General features: G+C 29.9%; 1 protein-coding gene across 1 annotated transcript; it reads right to left on the bottom strand.

The window, feature by feature from the left end:
* Positions 1-5352: 5352 nt before the first annotated feature.
* Positions 5353-5742, bottom strand: LOC109807393 (nuclear transcription factor Y subunit B-5). The gene has a single exon (XM_020369911.3). The coding sequence runs from the start codon at positions 5740-5742 to the stop codon at positions 5353-5355; it is 390 nt and encodes a 129-aa protein (XP_020225500.2).
* Positions 5743-17244: the final 11502 nt, after the last annotated feature.

Raw genomic sequence — 17244 nt, 5'->3', positions numbered from 1 at the left:
AAGAGCAGGGCCACCACGAGAAAGGTGAGCAGGTTTCCAAATGTTGTTATCCACTAGCTCATTGATTTTTAAAGCAAGTCTTTCCATACAAAGAACAAACAGGTAAGGGGAGAGAGGGTCCCCTTGCCTAAGCCCTCTAGAAGGAGCGAAGCCTTCCAAAGATGAACCATTCCAAAGAATCTTTAGGTATGAACCCATAACACCCCACATGATGAGTTGAATGGTACGCTCAGGGAACCCGAATAGATTAAGCGTTTCGTGGAGGAAACTCCAACTCACTCTGTCATACGCTTTTTCGAGGTCTATCTTTACCATGATCATTCCTTTACGAGATTTATCATTGTGAATATTATGTATAGCCTCCTGCGCTAAGATGAGGTTGTCTGATGTACCTCTTCCAGGGATGAAACTGCTTTGATATGGACCAATAATGGTTGAGAGGTAGGGTCTAATTCTGTCCACTAGAACTTTGGTGATTACCTTGTATGCTACATTGCATAGGCTTATGGGTCTGAAGTCCTTGAAATGCATGGGATTGTCTGATTTAGGGATTAACACAATGTTTGTGTCAAGAAGTCTTTGATCCGCTTGCCCTTCAGAGAAAGCATTTTGGACCAGATTATGAAGATCTCTTCCAACAATAGGCCAATACTTCTTGTAGAAGAAGGCTTGGAACCCGTCGGGACCTGGAGCTTTTAGAGGGCTCATATTCACGATCACCTGTTTAACCTCGTCATATGTGACTGGGCTGAGTAATCTGTAATAGGCTTCCTCGTTTACTTTTACTAATGTCACTTTTTTTTTTCCGTCTATTATTTACATAAAGAATATGTACTTATTGATAGTTAGAGATCAAAAGTTTGTTTGTCAAAGCACTTAAAAAAATTATAAACCTATTTAATTGATTTATAAGTTAGTTTAACCAAAATAATTTTGTTTGGTACAAGATTTTATTTAAAAAACTTATAATTTATTTTTAAAATTTAATTAAAATAATTTATAAGTTTTTAATTCTTTTTGTTCTTTACTTTTTTATCTTCATTATTTCACTTTAATTTTATTTTATCTCTTTTAATTTAGAAATCATTTTACTCACATATTATTTTATCACTATAATTATTAAATAAATAAATATATCATTTTACATCAATCTTACTAAATAGTTTTAGTTCAACTAGTTTATTTAAAATTTTAACTTTTCAGCTAGTAACTAATACTACATAAGTTGTGATCAAGTTTTTAAATTTTCAATCAACTTATAAACTAATTTTATTAAACATTAAAAATATAAATATCATTACAATTTGTCATAATTTTCAACCATTTTTTTTCATACACATTACACACTCAACAATTAAATCCCTGAAAATATATTTGAAAAAGACTCAATTATCTCCCAATTATGATAAATCTCGGTAAGATGTCTCTTAGTTATTGCATACTAAAAATGTAAAATTTTATATTAGTTCAATGTATAATAATTTTAAAACTATTAGAGTGATGGACCTTGTCATCAGAAATTCACATCTAACATATGACATATAGTAGTTTAATTAAAGTCTGTACTTCAGCAGTCAATTTATGGAAAAAATATTATAAAATTTTCAGTGACTTTTGGATCAAGAGTTGGCATGCGTGATGTGCAAAGTAATTAAAGTGATTATATGATCTTTCTCAACATCTTACAGCCGTCAGACTATCACTTAAATCAAAGTGAATGAGCAACAAATTACTGAAAAAGTATTTTTTCATTGTTGTTATTTTAAAATTAGTAGAATAAAATGAGTAACCAACAATTGATTAATTTATTTGAATGGTAGAATAACAGTAACTTTCAATATTATTTTATTATTTAAAAATTTAAAAATAAAATCATCTTAAAAAATACAGAGATGAAAAATAATTACAAACTAATCAATTTCTATATATAAGTATAAATATCTTGTATTCTATATGGATTTCGTGGACCTATTAATATACAGAAAGAAAGGGAAAATACATATAGACTCTATTATAACATTTTTTTTATCATATTATTATTCATTTTTTCTTATATCTTTTACTTATAAAAAAGATCATATAAAATTTTGTATAAATATAACTTTTTTCATATATATATATATATATATAAACAAATAATTAAAACTACAAATTAGTTAAACATTATATGATTTAATTTTGGTTAATCATGTGAAACTAAAGAGTGTATTTAATTTTATATTGACAAAAAAAAAATAGTTAACTTATTCGAAATAAAATATATAAACCACTTTTGGTACTTTATAACCCGTAAGAGAATGACAAAAACAAAACATGGTTTTCATAGCACAGCATACCACTACTCTAGCTTTATAATGTGCAGGTCTCACAAAGTCAATTGTGCAAAATTGTGTTGGAATGCAATATACTGATGATTTAGCAAGTGTTTAATTAGTACTATTTTGCATCTGTAGGCACTTTGACACGCCTTAGTCCAACAAACAACCAAAACTCTTGGACCAACCAATTGCATTGTAGACACTTGGTAAGGATTTGTTTCTTCCATATTCTATATGCATTTTTTTTTCTTCTGTTTATAAACATAATACATTTTCTAAAGTTGAGAATTAATAACTAATCTCACAAAACGTCTGTTGAAGAAATATTAATTTATAAAATAAACACTCTATTAATATTTATTATTATTTTTAATACATTATGTCATTTATCATGATTATATTTTCTTTCTCTAGCATGAAATATTTATTAATCATTTTTCTTTGCGAATATCAACAAATACAATAGTGTATTTAAACTTCCACAAAAGATTACCATCTTTTTAATATGAATATCATTGAAATTATTTTTATATTATACATTAATTGATACGTTAATTTTGTATAATAACTTACAAAAAAAAAATAGAGACTATTGTATTATAAAATGCTTGATATGACAGAGAAAAATAGAAGAAAAAATTATAAATAATTACTAGATTATGATATAATAACTCAAATGATGAGAGTTAACAACGTACTCCTTAACACACTATTGTATTAGTTAAAAATTATAAAATTATGAATAAAATATATTAAAGTAAAATTAACATGATTTTTTGATTTCTAACAAGTTTTAACCGATAATAAAAAATATGTTGTTAGTATTGCTCTGAATCAATAATTATGGTTAGCAGATGATTTCCATTCTCTAAATTTTGTACTTGATTTCCAGTGAATTCAGCTCAATACAACACTTGAATATAAGAATTAACAGAAAATAGATTCGCGTATGTATAAACAAAGGCTTAATTGTATTTTTTTTTCTAGAGTTATATATAATCTCATGATGTCCTTAAAGTTTTTTTATTCACAAGTTTTGTCTTGTAATTTATAAAATATTACAAATTTTGACTACAAATACTTAAATTGTCACAATTAAGACAATTTGGTAGGTTTTTAAAGGAATAATTGCCATAAAATATTCTTAATTGTGACTACTAAGTACATGAGACAAATTTTGTGATATTTTATAGATTGGGAGCAAAATTTGTAATAAATAATAAAAAAATCATTGAAAACAAAATTCACAAAATTGTGTAACTTTGAAAGTAAAAATTGTAAGAGTCTGGTCAAATAAACTTTTTCAAAACTTAGAGAAAAAATAGAATAATTAAATTAAATTAAATTTATTGATAAGTTAAAATTAACTTATGTTATAAGATAAAAATAAATTTTCAATAATACAAAATAATCTCTAGCTATACATTAGTTAATGTATAAACTATTTTTTTCTATTTTTTTTTCTATAAGTGTTTTTGAAAGGAATAAAAAAATTCAAACATGCATGTCTATAAACCTTTTGAGAATCAAAAAATTAGATTGTTAAACTAAAAAAATTGTAATTAAGTCATTAATCTTTTATAATTTATGTAATTCGATCAGGTTTTTAATTTAGTAAAATCACTACAAATTATTATTTTTGTTTAAATCTTTATAAATTAACTTTAGAAATTTAATTACAAAAATTAAAAAAAGAAAGGACGTAATTGTAATATATATATATATATATATATATATATTAGAGATCAAATTAATTTTTTTCAAAACGTTGGGAGACACGCTGATGTATTAAAAAAAATTGTGTGAAAGAACCTTAGGTTTTTTAAAGTAACCTCAAACGATCCGTTCCCATGTTTAGAAATACGGCCTAGTACGATGAATCAAAACAGCTTGTAAACTCCACTGCTTTTTGGGGTTATGTGTTGACATGAAACGAATATAAATAGTTAATTTGGTAGAATGTGGTCCCATACTCTTAAAATTATGAGTTCACGAAACTGTTACCATAGCATGAGATTGAAGATTCATTACTCTATATTAACGTAACGTTTAGTGACGTACTATTTTATAGATTCTGATTAACAATTCTCTATTTTAAATCCCAGCAGAAAGTGACTTTATACCAGTCTTTTTGGTGACGGCGATGGAGACTTTCAGATAAGGTTACAACAAAACAAGGAGAATGAAGCATAGGTGCCAGCAAAAAAATTCAAACATCGATCTTTCAGGTTTTAAATAAGGGATGGAAAGTTCATGGAAATCGATCAGGAAATGTATCAAGTGGTAGCAAATTCCTAGATTCTCCTCAATGAAACATTGGATAAAATGATACATACATGCATGATGACAGTGATCTAGTAACCACAGGCTTTCTGTCTTGGGAACTTTGCTTTAGGGTAAATATCCTTTCATATCAATCTTGAGTTAAGAATAATCCTTGTCCAATTAGGACATGTTCCAGTGATCGATGATAATGAAGAACGAGGGATTCATGATTGTTGGGAATATTTCATCCTTTGATTTAGTGAAAGTATAATATATATAATATATCATCCTATGTATGGAAGCAATAAACACGGTATATATTTATGTTTCTATCGGGAGTCCTACTAAACGTAGAATAAGAAGCTTAGTAGGATACTTATGAAGGCATGAGATCCGGTCTTTAGAGTTGAATTTTTTTTCTTATGCTTAAGTCTTAACTGTGTGTTTGTGCATGTCGAATACTTGGCACCAATTGTACCAATTAAGGCCAGGATTCATGTTGATTCTCAAAAACATAACAAGCCTATCAATAAAAGGATGCAGATACCAACAGCGCATGACATAGATACATGTAAGAAGCACACAACAAGTATTTTAGCTAGTTCTTGAACCATGACACAAATAAAACCAGTTAAGACAAGAAAATTATTACATAAATTATCTCATATTCTCAAAACCTTAAACTAGCCTTGTCTCAGACACATTTTACTGAGCTTTTGGTTAGTTTAATCAATTTCCTTTCCTGCCTAGTTTCTCTAGCTACATGATCTCATGATCCTTCTCTTGTGAGGGGGCTATTTCCTCTATCTTGGTTAGTTGATCTATCTACTTCTAGTTCTCTATATCTATGCAAATACCTTCTCAATGGCTCTGCATAATCATCAAAACCAAGCGATGCCATGGCCCAGCAGACATCATCTCCATTCACAGTCTTCCTCCTTTCCCTTCTGCACTTCTCTGAGGCCTCACTCGTTACAAAGCTTATGAACTCTGACACACACTCTTGCATTGTTTCCTTTGATTCCTTGGAGATTTTCGCATTGGGAGGTAAAATCTGCTTCATGATCCTCCCAACATTGGCTATTGGCAACAGCTGGTCCTGTTCCCTCATGCCACTGTTTTCAGCATTAGAGGAACTGCCTCCAATGTTATCCACCATCTTTTGAACAAGTTAATTCAACTTCAACCACTCTCTTTTTTGACCGAGACAAGAATATCTCAAGGTCGAACAGAATATATCATATTCCTATTCCTAACATATGATGTAAATATATATAGATATAGATGAGTGCACATGCAAGAGGGCCTAGTCACACTCACACATGAACATTAATGTTGTGACTCGTGGCTTTGTTTATTCAATGTGACATGCGAGTGATGCCAAGCCGGTTGGCTACAACATATAATTGTGGGGTATGATGCCGCAACTAATTAATCAATTGGAGTTCATAGTCATTTTTTGTTGTATATTTTAGACAAAGTCCACCTAATTGATCTTCGGGTTTCATTGGCTTGTGGATGGTAATGGACGCTGAGAAGGCTTTTGAGGCAGTTGAAAAGAGTGGAGATGATGAATAACACAAATATCCGTTGGAAAGCTCAAAGGTACAAGTAATTTATTGATGTTAGAACTAAAGGTCATGAATCACGATTCACCAAAGATATAACATTTATTTATAATATTATTTTTACTTTTGTTTTCTTCATCATATCAATTGTCTTATTACGTACTCTTTCTTTTTGTATATAATTTCTCATGAATGTGGGCAAGCGTCTTAGACCCAAATCCCTCGAACATGTCGAGCGAAGTACGATGAAAAAAACGGTATAAATGTGAAACAAGAAACACAATTTGAGAAATATATATTAATTGTTTGGATCTCATATGACATACCACGTGGCATATGCAGACTTGGCTAACATGGAAAAAAAAACCCGTAATTAGCTCCAAAACAATACTATTCTGATAATTGATTTGTAAAAGTATTCTACGATAATCAATCGACCATTTCTTCCATTTCTTTCTTTTAGCGTGTGCTTGAAAACCAACGACTACATTCTTTAATCCAATTGAAATTTTTAACTATCATTTCTCTAGAAAACATTTCTTTAATGTGATACTAGCATAAAAAAAGGTACCTTATGCTTACACTGAATTAAAAAGTATATATATATATATATATATATATATATATATTATCAACAGTTATTGTAATTTTAAATAAAATAAATAAATGAAAAATTATTTGTAAGAAAAGGTAGTTTTAAGAAGTTGTAGAAGAAGAAAAAACAAGGGAGAAAATAGTCCATATAAAAATGGAAACTAAGAGATGATATTATAAAATGCATACCCTTATTATATAATAGTATAAACTATAAATAGATTATATTGGCATAATGAAAAATATTTAATTCAATTTCAAAAGAAATTTACTCGTTTTAATTTAGTTCTTGTAAGTTAATAGATAATTTCTTAGGATTACTAAAATAGTGTTTAGTAAGAGATTTTTTAAAGTTTCACGCTGAAAATATATTTTCATATTTGGTATAAATATTTTAAAAAATATTTATCCTACTATAAGAAAAATAGAAATTAGTGTCTGACAAAAAATCAACACTAATGACTATGTTATGTCTTTGCATTAGTCGAAACATATTACTACTTCTAAATTTATATATAAACAAAAAAAATCAATTTTACATATATTAAAAAAGATAATTAAATGTATATAATTTTCACTTTTTCCCTATTCATTTTCTTCCTCTCTCTTGTATTTCCCCCTCTCTTTTGTGCACACGTGCTAAGCCTATGAACCACTTAGAACCCCATTAACCAACAAGAAACAATAACTAAAAACCTCTTTATCGTTGCTCGATTTAACCCTAACTATTGTGCAAGTGGAGATTAAGGAACAACCAACCTTTATTTTCTAAATTGTTGGAGGGGAAATGACAGAAGAAGCAAGAGAGTTTGGCTCTCGAATTTTGATGAGAAGCAAGGACGATTACATTAATACCCATTGTTTTTTTAAGTAACGTTAGCCTAACCATCGCAAGGTGAAGTTGATAGGTAACATCGACTCAAGCTGCCACAAATTGAAATATATCAAAAAATAATATTAAAAATTCATGGACTATTCTAATTTACATATAGTTGATTATGACTAATATATTACCTTAATTTGGTCAATATCAGAACTAACACTATTTTGTATTATTATTGTAATTGTAATATCCACAATTTAAACTACACTTTCCAAATAAAACATTTTCTTAAAAGGGCTAGGAATCCAAGATTCTTATAAATTAATGAGAAAAATGTTTTAGTTACATTCATTATGATATTTTAAAATATTTTAAACATATGAAACACATTTATAACATTTACAGAAATATTTTTCTTAAAATGTCTACCAAATGATTAGTATTTTTTCTTTTATTAAGAATCAAAATGTTAATGGTACTTTTTGTCCCCAAGTATTCACCCTTTTTATATAATTAACGAAATTCACGTTGTGAAAATAAAAAAATAAAAATTCACGTCATTATGTACGACACAATATTTGTTTTCTTGTGTAATTTGACCAAGCCCGAAGGTTGTTTTGTCTAATTGGAATATAGGATAGGAGCCGTTTAACGCCTAATCCGATTGTGATGAATCAGTTCCGAGGTCGTTGGGACATATCTGTTTCCGCTTCTCACTCTTGTTCCATTCCACATTTCAAAAGATTTACCTTTTTTTTAAGAATAAAAGTTAATTACTTTTTTTCTGGTTAGATTTTATTTTTTTTTAAGTTAGAATTTTAATATATGTAATACACAATATTTTTTATTTTATATAATATAATTTATAATGAATAAATATTTTTAATATGTAAATTATATTATAACTAATATAATATAATTTTTTTTTTTAATAGTAGAGACGGTGAACAACACTAACACCTGAGTCTGAGACCTTTGGATCCTTGCTCGCAGAAAGAGGATCCTACAGGTGCAGTCTCTCTTGCAACAGCACTGGAATGTGACGCTCACACTAATTTTTTTTCTTCTTAAATACAGTGAAAATACATAAACATAGCAAGTGAATAATATTACTCATTACACTCAATACTCATCCCTCTCTAAGACAAGTGGAATAATGTCAAGATGAAGAATAAAATAACCATGAATAATTATCCCATTCCTAAAGTCCTAGGTGACGAACGTACACTTACAAAGATTTGTCTATTATGTTGATGTTGATTTACAATAATTGTTTTCGCCTGCCTCTACTACAATGCTTAAGACAAAGGGACAACTAATTACATTAAATATCATTTTAAAATGGTATTCTAATAGAAAGTAAAACTAGAAATTCGCCAAGATTTATTTTATTCAACAAGAAGATACAAAATAAGATGGTTTACTCATACATAATCATTCAATCCGAACAATTGTGGTCAACTCTAATTTTAAACTTTTGTTAATGCAGCAAAAGAATGATCATATAAGGGGTGAAAATTTTTATAGGGTAAAATAATATTTGTACTCCCTCAAAAAAATAATTAATTTCAGTTTTTTTTTTATAAAAAAATTGCATTATTTTCTTTGTCTCTCATTTCATTTAATTAGTTTCACTTGGTCCCTCTATTATTAGAAAATTCAACTTATTCTTTTAATTTTTAAAAATAATGTAATGTGATTATTTATGTCTAATTGAGATTAACAATGTTATTTTTTTTTTGTACATTTTATGATTAATGTCATCTTTTTACAATGTCACATATACAAGGAGTTAACTAGTCTCAACTAGAAAAAAAAAAACCATTACATTGCATTGTTTTTGAAAAATAATGGATCAATTTAAACCTTTTAACCGATAGAAATGTATATTTTAATACATTATTATTGTTATTACTTATTAAAATAATAAAGTAATAAATGAAGGTTTTAAATAAAGTGTAAGATAATTATGTCTTATGTGAGAAATATGTAATATATAAATAGACTAATAAATAAATAATTAAATAATTAAAGACTAAATCATAAATGGGTTTAATGGAGCATTTATGAGAATAATTTTTATTTGATAGAAATAACAATCTTTAGGGGTTATAAATATCCACTAATGTGAGACAAGGTCCACACCCTGACAGAAAGTATTCTCTCAAACCCTAGCCATCACGAAAGATAGAGAGAGTAGAAAGAAAAGTCAAAGGGAGTGAAATCTTGGTTCTTTTCAAGAAGATCAAAGTACTATAAGGATCAAAGGAGTTTTCTACTATGGAGAAAGGTACACACTTTCTTATTATTATGTGAGTATCATGAATTTCAAAGATCCTTTAATTTTCTATAATTGATGTATTAGAAAATCATAGAACTTACATGTGGTATCAGAGCATGGTTTTGAAATTGAATGATTCTCCGTGAATGATATGTGTTGTAAAATTGTATAATTCTTCATGAATGTTATATATATATACATATATAATGATTTTGCAATGATCCAGAAGACATTGTCAAATTGAGAAATTTCAAGCAATTTTTTTTCTCACCGGAAGTGAGATAATTGTACAACAATGAAAAATAAAAGAATATTTTTCTCACCAGAAGTGAGATAGTTGTGCAACAATGAAAATAAAAGGATATTTTCTCACCCGAAGTGAGATAATTGTACGACAATGCAAATAAAATAATATTTTCTTCACCTGAAGTGGGAAAATATTATGAAAAGTGAAAAGAAAAAAGGATAGATAAATAAACGAATATTATATAAATCTTATGTTTGATCCTTTGAGTACCACCGGAAGTGGAATAATTCTATCAAGGTCATTGTTGCAATATTATGTTTAATTTTCCGCTACATGTTGTTTGTTTTGGATCATGAATGTAATTCTTGATTTTAAATTATGATCAATACATTAAATTCCACATTATCGAAATCCCAATGGCAATCGCAAAAGAATTATTTTCATGAAATCGAGTGATTGAAAGAAAGTTTCCTTTTTTGAAATGCATGAATTTGTATTTTAAATTGGAAAGAATTGATTTTTTTCCTTTTAGTCAAATTTTGGAATTCGTGACTGCGCATTCTACCCTTATGTATTTCAACGTAGAAATTAATATTTCAAATTGGAAATAATTGATTTTTCCTTTTAATCAAATTTTGGAATTTGTGACTGCGCATGTTACCTTCATGTATTTCAACGTAGAATTTCAATGTTCTCAATTTCTAAAGTATGAAGTTTTATTTTACTTTCTTTTATGAAATTCATGAATGACTTTAAATTGGGACTAGTAAAGTTTTTATTTACTTGGAATTAATTGTATGATGAATTTGTTAGTCACCAAAGTGGCCAGATTTTATATTTATTTAATTCCAAATTAATGGTGATTTAATTCAATTACCCATAGAATAATGGATGCTAAATAAAATAATTGTTTGTTTATGGGTATATTAAAATTCATTATTATAAGACATTTATGTATCGCCCAAAGGTTGATTAGTTGTTCTCATAATTAAATTATTTATATACCCAAAGGTATTAGATAATTTTAATTGGTGCATGTTTAGTTGCAAAATAATGATTAAATTTATTAGCATCATTATGTTTGTATGTTGTGTGTTGATATATCACCCAAAGGAGAGCATCAATATACTATTGATTGATGTTTGTATATATTATATGTGTAGCATGTGCTTTATGTCTCAAAACACTCATGTGAAATTTTATTATAAAGTATTTGTTCCTAATTCACTGAATTCTCTTGTAACGTCTGTTCCAATTTTAATAGGCTTAACTTCTTTGATTGGAATGAGCAAGTCTAATTTCACCTCGGTGTATTGGATTTAGACCTTGCTATATTGGAAGAGAAACGTGCTGCTATTATTGATTCTAGTAGCGATGAAGAGAAAGCCTATTATAAAGTTTGGGAAAAGTTTAACAGATTTTGCCTAATGTTCATGAGAATGACTGTTGCTGACAGTATTAAGACAACTCTTCCCAAAACTGAAAGTGCTAAAGATTTATGGGATTTATGGGAGAGTGCTCTCAAACAACTGATAAGTCTTTTGCTCAGACACTAATGAGTACATTAACCACCATGAAGTTTGATGGTTCATGTACTATGTATGAGCATGTCATTAAGATGACAAATATTACAGCAAGACTTAAGTCTTTTAGAATGACTATGAAGGAAAACTTCCTTGGGAATGTTCTGCTTTCTTGTGGCATAGACGTTTAGGTCACATTTCTAGAGAAATAATGGAAAGATTAATAAAAAAAATGAAATTCTTCCAAATCTAGATTTTACGGATCTAAATATTTGTGTGGATTGTATTAAAGGAAAACAAACAAAACTGTTATCTCGTTTGGCAAGTGTACCAAATCGTATACGTAGTTCAATGAAAGTATGAGTATCGTCTCTCAAGGGACTTGCGCAACACTTTGCAATTTCACTTGTTATAATAACTAAGCTACCGAAAAATAATAAGAGTTTGATTTGCTGCAGTAAATAATGTAAACAAGCAATAACAATTCTTTTTGGTGTTTTGGTAAACACTTAGAGTGCAAAACTTGATTTTAATGCAATATTAATAAATTGTTGGGGTTTGACTTCACTAAACCTTCCTCTCATGCTTATCACTAAGTTCACAATAGTTATTATTTAGAATTTATCAATCACTCTCAAAAGTAACCAACCCTAATCTCTTACAAGTTGGCATCTAAGTTACTAGCTTAAACTATCAATCTCTTGCATAGTTTAACCTAGAAACCAACTTTAAAAACAAGAGCTTAAGAAAGACCACTGACATTTACTCTATCTCTAGCAATAAGCACCATTAGCGGCTCTATTTCAAGTCAAAGGTTTAAAATCATTTCTCAATCTCTTAAAAACCTTAAGTTCAAGTTAAGGGTGATCAAGCCATAACAAGCATTATGCACAGAAAAAGAGCAATAAAACTGAATAACAACTTAGATTGATAACTTAGAGTTTACACATGAGAATGGGTTTAGTTACATCAAACCCCAACAAGGGTGAGTTTAGCTACACATAGACATGTAGAACTCTACAAATGATGAAGAAAGGAAGAAGCTTGATCTTGAAGGTTCCAGAGCTCTCCAGCCGCCACACAAAGTCCAAGAATGATCCTCCTTGCTTCTCTCCTCGAAAATCCCACTTTTAGGTCATAAAAGCTTTTGTCTTATGTGAATAATGACATGTCAGCACAATCCACGCTAAGCGTCAGTTCCACGCTCAACGTGGGGATCAAAATTTTGTTCCAGGGATTCTCTGCCATGTTGAGGCTAAGCGTGGATTTGGGGCTTAGCCTGGGAACTTAACCAAAAATGCCTTCAACTTCAAATTCACCACTTTGTGCTTGACTTCCTTCCTTCTTTCCTAGCTTTCTCCTAAACTACAAAACAACAACCAAATACTTATAAGTTACCTAAAAACATGATTCAAAAACAAAATGTGATCACCTAACAATTTAGATATGTTTTGAGTTAAAAACAAAGTCTAAAGCAAGGAAAATTGATATAAGTGCTTCAAACTAGGCCATAAACTTAATGAAATCATAGCCCTTATCAAAAACATACAAAGAAAGGAGCTACAAGAAGCACTCAGCTTCTTGAGATTGTGCATACCGATATATGTGGTCCTTTTGATGTCAATTCTTTCGGAAAGGAAAAATACTTCATTACCTTTATAGATGACTATTCACGTTATGATTATGTTTATCTATTGCATGAGAAATCTCAAGCAGTCGATGCCTTGGAAATTTGCTTGAATGAAGTAGAAAGACAATTAGACAAAAAAGTAAAAGTTGTAAGATCTGATAGAGGTGGTGAGTATTATGGAAGATATAATGAAATTGGGCAACACCTAGGTCCATTTGCTAAACTTCTTCAGAAACGTGGCATTTGTGCTCAATATACAATGCCAGGTACACCACAACAAAATAGTGTATCAGAAAGGCGTAATAGAACATTAATGGATATGGTTATGAGTATGTTAAGCAATTCAACTTTACCCATATATTTGTGGATGTATGCCTTGAAAATTGCTATGTATTTGTTAAATAGGGTTCCTAGTAAGGAAGTTTCAACGACACCTTTTGAACTGTGGACTGGTAGGACACCTAGTTTAAGGCACCTACATATTTGGGTTGTCAGGCAGAAATAAGGATTTATAATCCACAAGAAAAGAAATTGGATGCAAGAACAATCAGTGGATATTTCATTGGTTATCCAGAAAAATCAAAGGGGTATATGTTTTATTGTCCTAATCATAGTATAAGACTTGTTGAAACTGGAAATGCAAGGTTCATTGAAAATAGTGAAGTCAGTGGGAGTACAATTCCACGGAAAGTGGAAGTCAAAGAAGTTAGAATGCAAGTTCCTTTGACTTATGCTTCTGGAAATAAACTAAGTGTTCCTCTAACTGTTGTGTCAAACAACAATGAAGAAGAGCAACACAATAATGAACCCATGATTCATAATGAACCTATTGTAGAACAACCACAAGAAATAGTATTAAGAAGGTCACAAAGAGAAAAAAAGACCAGCTATTTCAAATGACTATATGGTATATGTACATGAGTTAGAAATTGACTCAAGTATTAATGAGAATGATCCAGTTTCGTTTTCACAAGCTGTAAGTTGTGATAATTCTGAAAAGTGGTTAAATGCCATGAAAGAAGAATTAAAATTCATGGAACAAAATGATGTTTGGGACCTTGTAGAATTGCCAGAAGGTTGCAAGAGAGTTGGTTGTAAGTGGGTCTTTAAGACTAAACGTGACTCTGATGGCAACCTTGAAAGGTACAAGGCTAGACTTGTTGCTAAGGGTTTTACTATAAAAAAAAATGGCATTGATTACAAAGAGACTTTTTCACCCGTCTCACTAAAAGATTCTTTTAGAATTATCATGACATTAGTAGCCCATTATGACTTGGAGCTACATCAAATGGATGTGAAAACCGCCTTTCTAAATGAAAATTTGGAGGAGAATGTTTACATGGACCAACCAATGGGGTTCTCGGTTGAAGGAAAGGAACACATGGTGTGCAAATTAAAGAAATCAATATATGGACTTAAGCAAGCTTCCCGCCAATGGTATTTAAAGTTTAATGATACCATTGTTTCCTTTAGATTTAAAGAAAACATTGTTGATTGATGCATATATTTGAAGGTCAGTGGGAGTATGGTTATATTTTTAATTCTATATGTTGATGACATCTTGCTTGCAACTAATGATCTTGGTCTTCTTCATGAGACAAAGAAGTTTCTCTCTAGTAACTTTGAAATGAAAGATATGGGCGAGGCAAGCTATGTGATAGGAATAGAAATATTCCGAGATAGATCACAAGGACCGTTAGGCTTGTCTCAGAAAGCATATATCAATAAAGTACTAGAGAGATTCAGGATGGAAAAGTGCTCAGCATCGCCTGTTCCAATTCAGAAAGGAGACAAGTTTAGTCTCACTCAATGTCCTAAAAATGACTTGGAACGAAAACAAATGGACGCAATTCCGTATGCATCAGTTGTTGGGAGTATCACGTATGCTCAGATCTATACTCGACCAGATATAAGTTTTGCAGCTGGAATGTTAGGAAGATACGAAAGTAATCCGGGAATGAAACATTAGAAAGCTGCAAAGAAAGTTTTGATATAATTATAGGGAACAAAGTGTTACATGCTTACATATAGGAGGTCTAATCACCTTAAGGTGATTGGATATTCAGATTTTGATTTTGCTGGATGTGTGGATTATGGAAGCTAAATTTGTAGCATGTTTTGAGGCTACAATTCAGACTAATTGGTTGCAGAACTTTATTTCAGGGCTTGGAATTGTCGACAGTATTGCCAAGCCGCTGAAAATGTTATTTGTTAATTCTGCAGCAGTATTTAAGAATGACAAGTACTCTAAGGGTGCTAAGCATATGAAATTAAAGTACTTTGTCGTGAAGAAAAAAGTTCTGAAACAAAGAATGTCAATAGAACATATTAGCACAAACCTTATGATAGTTTGCCCTTTAACAAATGGATTACTGCCCAAAAAATTTATTGAGCATGTTAAAAATATGGGCATTATTGTTACTAATGATTGTTGAGTATTATGTTTATTTGATATTAAGTGATTGACATTTTGAGCTCATTAATGATGTGTTTCTGAGTACCAGTTTTCTATGATTTTATGCATATTTGTGTTAGAGTAATGTAAACATGTGTTATCTTGAATAAATATATAATGATTGGACCAATTATGTGCTCCTTATTAACGATCATATTAAGAAGAAGACTCGTTTGTAGTACATGGAAGAGACTATGTCGATTAAACTGATGTACAACCGCCATGACTCTAATTAGTTCATATTTTTAAATATGAAATTATGATGAACCCAATGTATAAAATGATTTAGCCATTTTAATGCGCATTATGTTAATTTAATTAATTAATTTATTTGTCCGTTGTGAGAAATGTCACGTGAGTCAAGTGGGAGAATGTAAAATAATTATGTCTCATGTCATGTGAGAAATATGTAATATATAAAGGGACTAATAAATAAATAATTAAATAATTAAAGACTAAATCATAAATGAGTTTAATGGAGCATTTATGAGAATAATTGTTATTTGATGGAAATAACAATCTTTAGGAGTTATAAATATCCACTAATGTGAGACAAGGTCCACACCCCTGACAGAAAGTATTCTCTCAAACCCTAACCATCACGAAAGATAGAGAGAGTAGAAAGAAAAGTCAAAGGGAGTGAAATCTTGGTTCTTTTCAAGAAGATCAAAGTACTCTAAGGATCAAAGAAGTTTTCTACTATGGAGAAAGATACACACTTTCTTATTATTATGTGAGTATCATGAATTTCAAAGATCCTTTAATTTTCTATAATTGATGTATTAGAAAATCATAGAACTTACATAAAGAACCAAATCTAAAAAGTCTTAAAAAACTTAAATTCATAATAAAAAAAGTGTGCCAAAAATGTTTTTATAGCATTTTTCCACAGACTTTTAGCGTGTACTTAGACAGAGTTCAGTGGGCGTAAGAGTAACCTTTCTTATTCACCGAAGAAGCAATGGAGCATTGCGGAAAGGCAAAAGGCGTTGGATGGAATCAACCGATAGGCTGCCCCCATGCATTCCTTTGATCTACTAAACGGGCACCATTGAGTAGTAGTAAAATAATAAATAAATAAGCTAAATCGTGAAAGATCTCCTCTCCACTTATTTATTTACTCTAACTTAAGTTTATGATAAGCCACTTTTAATCAAATTGCAAGTATTAATATAAATAGTTATGTTAATTAATTTTATTAGATTTATAAAAAATAAATATGACATATCACGAGATCTTTTAATGAGATCTTTTTTCTGCATATAAAACTGTATCAAATTAATTCAAGATCTTATTAAAGAGAATTAGAAAATCATCATCACCTCACAAGAAACGTCCGCAAAACACGAGTGTTGAAAACTTCAAGCATGTTTCAAAACATAAACCTATATATTATTACATTAAGTTTGTGAGAGACAATGAATTGTTGATAATGGTCAACCGTACCGTATTGTAACATGGATGAATATTCGGGGCATCTAAACAATGCTGATGACATTATCGTTTCGTCTGATCAGGACTAATTTTGTAGTTAGCTTTG

This window comes from Cajanus cajan, chromosome 5 (assembly GCF_000230855.2).
Source record: "Cajanus cajan strain Asha chromosome 5, NIPB_CcT2T_4, whole genome shotgun sequence".
NCBI lineage: Eukaryota > Viridiplantae > Streptophyta > Magnoliopsida > Fabales > Fabaceae > Cajanus > Cajanus cajan.
The sequence above is the reverse complement of the archived record's forward strand: the minus strand, read 5'-3'. Positions and strand labels throughout refer to the sequence as shown.